Below are 12166 nucleotides of genomic sequence, written 5' to 3'. Positions count from 1 at the left end.
TTTGTTCTGCAGTGTTTATGTTGTGTTGCGGTGCAAATAGTCTTCCAAAATGTGTTTGTCGTTGTTGTTTAGTGGGGTTTGTGATGTTATGTTCCAGGTAATATAAGAACTACACTACCCAGCATGCAACGGGAGTTATGAGCATGCGCGGTAGCCAGAGATGTGGTGGTGTATGTGGCCATGCCGGGAGCTAGAATGTTGTGATGAGCACGCTTTAAGAGTAAACGTTTAGAACTCAGCCAACACGCCTCGTCTGGATTATTTACAAAAAGACAGACAACACATGGTGTCAGAAGTGGCCGTGAGCAGCGTCGGACGGAATGTTTGCCACGAGGGAGCCACGAAAGACGAGCGGAAGGAAGATGTCTCCGGTCGCGTGAGTGAAAACGTGCGAAGGACGCCACATTCCTGAGGAGTTTGCTGCGTGTGTGAAGACTTTGAGTGGCGGTAAAGTGACACAGAGGACAAGGGACAGATTGAACGAATAGAAGAGGATCTTGTGCCCGAGTTGGAGGAAAGCCAACAACACAAAGAGCTGTGGAGTCCCGGTAACTACCCCAAAGTACAGCCATGGAAAAGCTAAGTCCACCTAGCCCAATGCTACTAAATGCTAATCTTGCCGATAACTGGAAGCGTTTTAAGCAAAGATTTAATATATATTTAGCAGCAAGCGGAGCAGGAGCTGATAATGAAAAGCTGAAAGCTCACATTATTTTGCATGTTATTGGAGAAGATGCTTTGGACATATATAATAGCTTTCAGCTGGATGAAGCTAATTTGACTCTGGAACGGCTAATGACAAAGTTTGAAGAATACTTTGTGCCTCGTCAAAACGTGACATTTGAGAGGTATAAGTTTTTCACACATGACCAAAAGCAAGGAGTACCTTTTGATCAGTACATGGCAGAGCTTCACACGCTAAGCAAAACATGTGAATTTGACACTCTGAGAGACTCATTAGTGAGAGATAGAATTGTTTGTGGTACAATGGATAATGCACTGAGAGAAAGACTGCTTCGAGAAACTGGGCTTACGTTAGATAAGTGTGTCAGTATGTGTAGAGCAGCTGAGACCACCAGAGCTCAAGCAAAAGAGCTACGGAGAGGTGAAACAACAGTGCATGCCATACATAAAGAACAATGGAAAAATAAAATGTGTACCAAACAAAAGGATCAAAAAGACAAATCCATGGAATTTAAATGTGGTAAATGTGGAGGCAGCCACAAGCCGAAATATTGTCCTGCATATGGAAAAACATGTAACAACTGTGGAAGGAGCAATCACTATGCAAAGTGTTGCAAAGCAGCTTCAAGAAAGAAAGTTCACACAGTTGAAGAAGATGATGATAAGGAGGAGTTTATTGTCAATGTGGTGCAAGCATGCACAATTGAAAAAGAAGAATGGATTGTTCCAATTACAGTGAATCAGACAACAATACCATTCAAGTTAGATACAGGTGCTCACGTAAACCTGCTATCTTTGGAAGATTACAAAACACTGACTGTAAAGAGCAAAATCCATCCAGTAAAAACCAAAGTAAGTGGATACACTGGAGAACGAGTTCCTGTTAAAGGCGGATGTATTGCAACTTTTAAACACAAGGGTCGACAAATGAGAGCACAGCTACTGATCGTGGATATGAGTGTACAACCAATCCTGGGACTCAGTGCATGCACCAAGCTCAATCTTGTCAAAAGAGTGTTTGTGGTGACATCTCAAGAAACTACAAATGCTCAGGACACACTCATGGAAGAGTATAAGGACTGCTTTCAAGGACTTGGATGTCTACCTGGACTACATAAAATATGTGTAGATAAAAACGTGTTTCCTGTTGTGCACCCGTGCAGGAAAGTCCCATTTGCTCTGCGTGAAAAACTGAAAGATGAACTAGCGCGAATGGAAAAGTTGGGAGTCATTAAAAGAATAGATGAGCCAACTGAATGGGTCAGCTCGCTGGTTGTTGTGCAAAAGAAAACAGGTGCCCTAAGAATATGCTTGGATCCAAGAGACCTAAATAAAGCAATCAGAAGAGAGCATTTCAAGTTACCAACCAGGGAAGAGATCATGGCACAATTTGCTGGAGCAAAATGGTTCAGCAAATTAGATGCTTCATCAGGTTTCTGGCAGATGAAGCTTGGCGAGGAGAGTTCAAGACTGTGCACATTTAACACCCCGGAGGGCAGGTACAGGTTTCTTCGTCTACCATACGGCATCTTGTCAGCGCCTGAAGTATATCATAAGACCATTCACATGATTTTTGAGCACATACCCGGTGTTGAGACAATGATGGATGATATCATAGTGTGGGGCTCAACCCGAAAAGAACACGACGAAAGACTGAGACAAGTGCTAGACAAGACAAGGGAGGTGAACCTGAAACTTAACAAAGAAAAATGTGAGTTTGGAGTGAAGTCACTTACCTTTGTGGGAGATGTTGTGAGTGAAGAGGGCGTGAAGCCAGACCCGAGAAAAACTTCAGCAATCAACAACATGGAAAGGCCAACCAACAAAGATGAGGTCAGACGTTTCCTGGGGATGGTCACCTATCTTGCCAAGTTTGTCCCACAACTGTCAACACAGTCAGCACCTCTCAGGAGTCTTCTTGAACAAAAGAATGAATGGATATGGTCCCACGAGCAAGAACAATGTTTTCTGAAACTGAAAGAGACTCTTACACAGGAGCCCGTGTTAAAGTTTTATGACCCCGAGAAGAGCACAAGGATCTCGGCAGATGCATCGCAGTACGGCCTGGGAGCAGTGCTACTGCAGCAACATGAAGAGCAGTGGCTACCTGTCGCCTATGCTTCCAGAGCACTGACAAGTGCAGAGACCAGGTATGCTCAAATTGAAAAAGAACTGTTAGCAAGTTTGTATGCATGTGAGCGTTTCCATCAATATGTATATGGACAGATGTTTCAAGTGGAAACCGATCATAAACCGTTGGTGTCTATCATGAACAAACCGTTGAATGATTGTCCAGTACGAATACAGCGCATGCTAATTCGACTGCAAAAATATGACGTGCACATGATATATACACAAGGAAAATATATGTACACAGCCGACACATTGTCTAGAGCAGTGGACAAGAGAGAACTTGCAGACAGTGATAATAGCACAGAGATACAGGCATATGTAGATATGGTAGTGACATCTTTGCCGGTGACTGCAGACAGAACAGAACAAATACGGAAAGAGACTATTGCTGATGAAACTATGAAAGAACTCAAGAGCACAGTACAGAATGGATGGCCTGACAACAAAAAGGATTGCCCCTTGAAAATACAAGACTACTGGAATTGTAGAGCTGAGCTTACAGTGGTGGATGACATAGTGCTAAAAGGGAGCAAATTTGTTATTCCGTACTCACTGCGCAAACAGATGCTCGAAAAGATACACGAAGGCCACCTCGGTGAAGTCAAGTGTAAAAGGAGGGCTAGAGAAGTAATGTTCTGGCCAAGGATCAATCAGGATATTAGCCAAACAACAGCGTCATGTGGAGTTTGCCGAACTTACAGGCCAAAACAACAAGCGGAGCCACTGATGACTCATCCAGTGCCCCACAGACCTTACTACAAAGTAGGAACGGATCTATTTGACTTTGATGGAAGGAGCTACGTGGTAGTCACAGACTACTTTTCAAACTATCCGGAAATTGGAGCGTTGCAGTCAACAACGAGCAAAGCAGTTGTCAGTTATTTAAAGACTGTTTTTGCCAGACATGGTGTTCCATGCGAACTGTTTTCCGACAATGGTCCCCAGTTTTCTAGCTGTGAGTTTGCTGCCTTTGCCAAGGAATGGGGGTTTCAACACTCCACATCAAGTCCAACTTATCCAAAGTCCAACGGCTTGGCAGAATGCTCTGTAAAAACAGTAAAAAACCTGTTAAAAAAATCACAGGACAAAGATGACTTTCAGAAAAGCTTACTGATCTACCGTAGTGCACCTCTACAAAATGGACTGTCACCCGCCCAAATGCTGATGGGTAGGCGCATTCGCTCCAACCTACCAGTCAACGAGGATTTGCTGACACCCAAAGGCGCACACAAAATCAGACACACTAAGGAAGTACAAAAAGCGAAGCAAAAACAGCTGCATGATAGAACGGCAAAACACCTGCCTATGCTGAGGCCAGGAGACGTCGTGCGTCTCAGAGACATTTCTACAGGCACCTGGAGACAAAAAGGACAGGTGGAAGAGGAAGTTGCTCCACGTTCGTATAGGATCCAGATGGAAAATGGACCGACTCTGAGAAGGAACCGCACGGATCTTCAACTACAGCTGACTGAAGGCAACATTGCAGCTCAGGAGAAGGCTCAACAGGACTCAGCTGGACCTGCAGAACTTGCTGACACGGAGCCTGACCTTGCTGACCAAGGACTGACAGCAGCGTCCGCGTCACCTGCTGTTGAGAGACTGTCTAACTCTAGACCGAAGAGACATGTTCAGCCACCAAAGAGGCTGATTGAGACTTGTTAAGGATTCTGAGGTCTTGAGAGTTTAAAAAAAAAAAAAAAAAAAAAAAAAGTGTTGACATAACTGTTTATGTGTCTTTGTTGAAAGAGATGTCTATAAAGAGAAAATTATATGATTGCAAATGTGGTTACAATGCTAAAAAAAAAAAAATAACACTTTGTTGAGTTAAACACTATTTCTTTATAGGGGGGAAGATGTGATGTTATGTTCCAGGTAATATAAGAACTACACTACCCAGCATGCAACGGGAGTTATGAGCATGCGCGGTAGCCAGAGATGTGGTGGTGTATGTGGCCATGCCGGGAGCTAGAATGTTGTGATGAGCACGCTTTAAGAGTAAACGTTTAGAACTCAGCCAACACGCCTCGTCTGGATTATTTACAAAAAGACAGACAACACAGGGTTTACCTATATGGCACATGTTTATGACAGTATTGGCATTGTTCATACTCGTCCCGGAAGAGTTGGTGCTGCATGGAATTTTGGGAATTTGTTCTGTAGTGTTTATATTGTGTTGCGGTGCAAATAGTCTTCCAAAATGTGTTTGTCGTTGTTGTTTAGTGGGGTTTCACTATATGGCACATGTTTATGACAGTATTGGCATTGTTCATACTCGTCCCGGAAGAGTTGGTGCTGCAGGGAATTCTGGGAATTGTTTCTATAGTGTTTATATTGTGTAGCGGTGCAAATATTCTTCCAAAATGTGTTTGTCGTTGTTGTTTAGTGGGGTTTCACTATATGGCACATGTTTATGACAGTATTGGCATTGTTCATACTCGTCCCGGAAGAGTTGTTGCTGCATGGAATTCTGGGAATTTGTTCTGCAGTGTTTATGTTGTGTTGCGGTGCAAATAGTCTTCCAAAATGTGTTTGTCGTTGTTGTTTAGTGGGGTTTCACTATATGGCACATGTTTATGACAGTGTTGCCATTGTTCATACTCGTCCCGGAAGAGTTGTTGCTGCATGGAATTCTGGGAATTTGTTCTGCAGTGTTTATGTTGTGTTGCGGTGCAAATAGTCTTCCAAAATGTGTTTGTCCTTGTTGTTTAGTGGGGTTTCACTATATGGCACATGTTTATGACAGTGTTGGCATTGTTCATACTCGTCCCGGAAGAGTTGGTGCTGCAGGGAATTCTGGGAATTTGTTCTGTAGTGTTTATATTGTGTTGCGGTGCAAATAGTCTTCCAAAATGTGTTTGTCGTTGTTGTTTAGTGGGGTTTCACTATATGGCACATGTTTATGATAGTATTGGCATTGTTCATACTCGTCCCGGAAGAGTTGGTGCTGCAGGGAATTCTGGGAATTTTTTCTGTAGTGTTTATATTGTGTTGCGGTGCAAATAGTCTTCCAAAATGTGTTTGTCGTTGTTGTTTAGTGGGGTTTCACTATATGGCACATGTTTATGACAGTATTGGCATTGTTCATACTCGTCCCGGAAGAGTTGGTGCTGCAGGGAATTCTGGGAATTGTTTCTATAGTGTTTATATTGTGTAGCGGTGCAAATATTCTTCCAAAATGTGTTTGTCGTTGTTGTTTAGTGGGGTTTCACTATATGGCACATGTTTATGACAGTATTGGCATTGTTCATACTCGTCCCGGAAGAGTTGTTGCTGCATGGAATTCTGGGAATTTGTTCTGCAGTGTTTATGTTGTGTTGCGGTGCAAATAGTCTTCCAAAATGTGTTTGTCGTTGTTGTTTAGTGGGGTTTCACTATATGGCACATGTTTATGACAGTGTTGCCATTGTTCATACTCGTCCCGGAAGAGTTGGTGCTGCAGGGAATTCTGGGAATTTTTTCTGTAGTGTTTATATTGTGTGGCGGTGCAAATATTCTTCCAAAATGTGTTTGTCGTTGTTGTTTAGTGGGGTTTCACTATATGGCACATGTTTATGACAGTGTTGGCATTGTTCATACTCGTCCCGGAAGAGTTGTTGCTGCATGGAATTCTGGGAATTTGTTCTGCAGTGTTTATGTTGTGTTGCGGTGCAAATAGTCTTCCAAAATGTGTTTGTCCTTGTTGTTTAGTGGGGTTTCACTATATGGCACATGTTTATGACAGTGTTGGCATTGTTCATACTCGTCCCGGAAGAGTTGGTGCTGCAGGGAATTCTGGGAATTTGTTCTGTAGTGTTTATATTGTGTTGCGGTGCAAATAGTCTTCCAAAATGTGTTTGTCGTTGTTGTTTAGTGGGGTTTCACTATATGGCACATATTTATGACAGTGTAGGCATTGTTCATACTGCATCTCTTAGTGTGACATGTATGGCTGTTGACTAAGTATGCGATTCATTCGCCCGTGTGCAGTGTGTTTAAAGTCAACATGATTATGTCATTATTTCATTATCGGGCACAATTAAATTTCGGTTGGGCTTTGTGAATAATAAACATTATGATTTGTGACTTTTTCATTATGTAAAACGGACTAACCTCTCCACAAAATGAACAACAACACGATTGACTTATCAAAAATTAATATAAAGATTAAAAGTTGCCATCGATCCCAAGTGGGTGCTCGACATTGTCCGCGGGTGCTCGGGCCCAGAAGCACCCACGGGATTGGCGCCTATGGTCAGTCACATAGTTTCTCAAACACAACTTCCATCCATCCATTTTCTACCGCTTGTCCCTTTCGGGATCTTTGACTGTTAAAGTATTCCCATTACTTTGATGCCAAGATTATCCATGTTGAGGTGGCGACTTGTCCAGGGTGTACCCCGCCTTCCGCCCGAATGCAGCTGAGATAACCTCCAGCACCCCCTGCGACCCTAAAAGGGACAAGCGGTAGAAAATGGATGGATGGATGGACTTTAAAACATGATGTGTGTAATTTTTCGGTGTAAAAAAGTGCCCCACGGTTTAAAATGTTTTAATTACGTGCAAGACAATGGCAGTGAATATGAACGAGTGAATCCGCCATCAGTGTGTGAATGTGTGTGTGAATGGGTGAATGTGGAAATAGTGTCAAAGCGCTTTGAGTTCTATAAAAAAGGTATAAAAGCGCCATACAAGTACAACCCATTTACCATGAGTTAATTGGTTTTCTTTCAATTAATATCTTTAAACATGTGCGACAGAAGTACTTGCCAGGTGTAAAAAAAAAAAAAAAACTAATAAAATAGAATGGCAACCAAGCGTTGAAATGAAATAGCAAATGCATAGAAGAGTGTGTGAGTGAGGGTTTTTTTTTGTTGTTTTTGCGGTGTTGTCACATAACCCACCCCCCAGTGGGAAATTCAATGTGGCGCTGAACACAAACGGCACTGGTGTAAACATTGCGAGTAACGCCATGCAAAGTCGCCTGGCAGTCACAAAGTCTTCTCTCGGTGTTTTGACAAGCTCGGAGAACTTTTATTCCCCAGATGCTCTCAATCCTGTCCCACGTCTCAGCCCAAGGCGCACTGCAGTGTGCAAAGTCAAGGCAATGGTTGTAAGGAGATGCTGCTCTCTTCCTACCCAAAAGGGGAGGTAAAAAAAAGTCTTAAAGTAAGTCGACAATGTCAATCTCTGACATAAGCACTTACTTTGAGATATTTCTTATTACTTCCACCTGTTTTGGGGAAAAGTACAGAAGTTTTCAAAATTATATTTAGGTACAAGACGCATATTAAGACATTAAGGCAGAAAATTATTAAAAAGTAAGATGAAAACTATTTATATTTAAGTTAAAATCAAATAGAAAATGACACGGTAACATTTCCTTTCATCAAATGTATTAATTCGTTTTAATTTTATTTTAATTTAATAATTGTAATTAATTTGTATTTTATTTTAATATTTTTCAGTTTATGTAGTTAAAAAACACGACCTTAGGACAATAAACATTGTCTGCATTGTTTTTATATTGTCATCTATATTTTATTTGAGTTAATAAATGTATACATGTTTATATTATTAATAAAAAATGTGTTTAATTATATTTAGGTACAAGACATATATTGAGACATTAAGGCAGAGAATAATTAAAAAGTAAGAAGTTCATATCCTATTCAAATTGTCTTGTAATCTGACAATATTTGCAGTATATTAGATTGTATTTTTACGTAAGTAAGAAGTTGTGGGTAGATTTTTATTTTCTATTGGTAATTGTTTTCACTAAATTAAAACTGTGGAAAATAAAATCTACATTTAAAATTATGTCATCCAAAAAATTAGATGATAAAGACATTACTTATTTATGTTTGCATTCATAATACAAAAAATATTCACTAAATAAAACAGTTGAAATCGAATTGAATATGACATGGTAACATTTTATTCAATTGGATTTACATGTTTATTTTATTTTAATATTGTTTAGTTTATGTAGTTAAAAAAACCACAACCTCTTAGGACAATAATTTTTTCATCTATATTTTATTTGAGTTAATACATGTTTAAATTATTACCTCAAATTTATTTTTAAATTATATTTAGGTACAATAAACATATTAAGACATTACGGCAGAGAATAATTAAAAAATAAGAAGTTTATTCTATTTTTTTTTTTTTTGGAATCACACAATATTTTTGGTATATTAGATGGTATTTTTACATAAGTAAGAAGTTCACTATTGAAATGATGGCTGAACATTATTTATATTTAAAGTTGTGTGTAGATTTTTATTTTCCAATGGTAATTGTTTTCACTAAATTAAACTATTGTAAAAAACTGTGGAAAATAAAATCTACATTTAAAATGATGTCATCTAAAAAATTAGATGATAAAGTCATTACATATTTATGCTTGCAATCATAAAAAAAAAATATTAACTAAATAATACTGTTCAAATCAAATTGAAAAGTACTTTTTATTCAATCAGATTTATATTTTTATTTTATTTCAATATTGTTCAGTTTATGTAGTTAAAAAAACACGATGTCTTATGACAATAATTGTGTCTTCTATATTTTATTTGAGTTAATAAATGTATACATGTTTATATTAATAATTCTAAATTATTTTTAAATTATATTTAAGTTTAAGACTCATATAAAGACATTAAGGCTGAGAATAATTACAAAGCAAGAAGTTCCTATCCTATTCAAATTGTCTTGTAATCTGACAATATTTTCACATATTGTCTGCATTGTTTTTATATTGTCATCTATATTTTATTTGAGTTAATAAATGTATACATGTTTATATTATTAATAAAAAAAATATTTTTAAATTATTTTTAGGTACAAGACATATATTGAGACATTAAGGCAGAGAATAATTAAAAAGTAAGAAGTTCATATCCTATTCAAATTGTCTTGTAATCTGACAATATTTGCAGTATATTAGATTGTATTTTTACATAAGAAGTTGTGGGTAGATTTTTATTTTCTACTGGTAATTGTTTTCACTAAATTAAACTATTGTAAAACACTGTGGAAAATAAAATCTACATTTAAAATGATGTCATCCAAAAATGTAGATGATAAAGACATCGCATATTTATGTTTGCAATCATAATAAAATAAAAAAAATCACTAAATAAAACAGTTGAAATCAAATTGAAAATGTCATGGTAACATTGCATTCAATCAGATTTATATTTTTATTTTATTTTAATACTGTTCAGTTTATGTTGTTAAAAAAAACATGACGTTTTAGAAAATTAAACATATCCCTGTCTTTATTTTTTCCCTTTGTCATTTATTTGAGTTAGTAAATATCATTTATACATGTTTATACTATTAATTCAAATATATATTTTAATTGTAAAAAAAAAAAACAGATCAAGAAATTTTGAAGATAAATGCATTTTTTATTTTTTATATATTTTTACAATTGTATTGACATTGATGTTATTATATTGATTGTACAAAAATGTAATAATATAGATCCAATAATGTATTATTTTATTTATTTAATAGTTTTGCAATATGACACAACAGTTGATCTGCTTTTTTGCAAACAACAATGTATTTACTTTAATGAAACTCTCTATTATTGTATTTGCAATTATGTGTTTATCCATTGCAGAAATACATTTTCCACCAACTCTACAACAAATCCAGCTCAGAATGGAACTGTTCTTGCAGTTACGACCATTCTTTAACACTAACTTAAACATGTATCCACAAGGCTGCTTAAAGATTTGCTACAATATCATATAATATTATTATATAACGCAATGTATACATATATACATATATATAAAAAAATACAATCCGACTAAGTCCGATGGTCATTTTTGATGGCTGATGGAAGGAAATCATGACCTTGTGTGTTCCAGGAATGTCTTGATGTTAATGCTTGATGCTGCAGAGAGGGTGGCAAGAAAAATAACCAAATCAATTCATTGATTTAAAAAATGTGACGACTTTGCATGTCAGTAGGAGAGAAAATGAATCCCAACCTTCGAGATGATTTCTAAAATCATGTCATGTACAGCTGAGTGAGTGATGTATGGACGAGGAGGAAAAGGTCTAACAGGGAGATGAGATGTCTTCCCAGAAGGAAGGAAGGATTGATGGATGAATGAAGAGCAAGGATGGGAAGACCAAGGCCTAATTAGCTGTGACCTGGCAGTAAACACTGCGGCTCGCGGCGGTAGAACGAGGGAGTGATGAGCGGGAAAAATAAATGAAGAGAGCCAGAAGAGAGCAGTCGCGTTTGACGCCAAGGTTGTGTCCTCATGTAAAACACGCCATGGCTTTGTGGACAGGGTTGGTCCGCCGAGAGGGGTTGGGGGGGGGACCAATATATATATATATATATATATATATATATATATATATATATATATATATATATATATATATATATATATATATATATATATATATATATATATATATATATATATATATATACCCTTCTATTTAAATTATAACCTGCATACTATTGTATTTGTAGTACTCATGTGGCTAATATTTGGACCTCAGTAACTCAATTATGTGCCATTCCTTGTTTGTTTTGGTATGATAAAAGAGGTCTGTACATCTTTGAACCTGAGTGTGGAGGTTGCCCCCCAGTGGGTTCTTCGGACCACCAAGCACCGACATGAGAGCCCGTTTCGGGGTTACAATACAGTTTTATTTTGTACTAATGTCCTCAGGTTGCTTTCCAGCAATTGTCTGTTTGTCTCTCTCGCTCTTGCTCCAGCTCCAACAACGTCTCTCCTCCCGGTTGCTGCTTATACAGAGTAACAGGTGATTGGACAACAAGGCCCACCTGGGCCATCGACGCACCTGTCGCTGACTTCGAGGCCGGTCCCGGCGTACCCCGTTCCGCTGCAGGCCCGCAGGCCACGCCCCCCTCCACACTGAGTAATACATAGTGTAACATACCTATATCCAGAATTAAGACTCCCAAAAAAAAAAGTCATAATTCGGGGACATAAAAGCCTCAATATTGCTAAAATAATCCAAGAAAAATGTCATATTTTTATGATATAAAAACGTTTTCAAATTGTGACAGGGGTCTCAAACTCATTTTAGATCGGGGGCCACATGGAGAAAAATCTACTCCCAAGGTAAAATCCCGGCATGATAACTTAAAAATAAAGACAACTTCAGATTGTTTTCTTTGTTTAAAAATAGAACAAGCACATTCTGAAAGTGTACATATCATAATGTTGTTGTTATTTTTTAACACTTACATGTTGCGGTTAATAGTATTATATCTTTATTTGTCGTTATTTATATTTTTTAATACATTTAATTTGATTAATTACATTTAATGTTCATAAGTCAACTCATTGGTGTTAATTTTCAA

General features: G+C 37.8%; 2 protein-coding genes across 3 annotated transcripts in view; both read left to right on the top strand.

Moving 5' to 3' along the window:
• The window catches only part of grid2 (glutamate receptor, ionotropic, delta 2), a 1088972-nt gene that overhangs the window by 682377 nt on the left and 394429 nt on the right, over positions 1–12166 (top strand). The window lies entirely within an intron of this gene.
• Positions 798–4377, top strand: LOC133632995 (uncharacterized protein K02A2.6-like). Its single transcript, XM_062025901.1, has 2 exons — positions 798–4130; positions 4169–4377. The coding sequence occupies exons 1-2, from the start codon at positions 901–903 to the stop codon at positions 4221–4223; spliced, it is 3285 nt and encodes a 1094-aa protein (XP_061881885.1). The 5' UTR covers positions 798–900; the 3' UTR covers positions 4224–4377.

Source organism: Entelurus aequoreus, linkage group LG17 (assembly GCF_033978785.1).
Source record: "Entelurus aequoreus isolate RoL-2023_Sb linkage group LG17, RoL_Eaeq_v1.1, whole genome shotgun sequence".
NCBI classification, from domain to species: domain Eukaryota; kingdom Metazoa; phylum Chordata; class Actinopteri; order Syngnathiformes; family Syngnathidae; genus Entelurus; species Entelurus aequoreus.
This window is presented reverse-complemented; position numbering and strand designations above follow the sequence as displayed.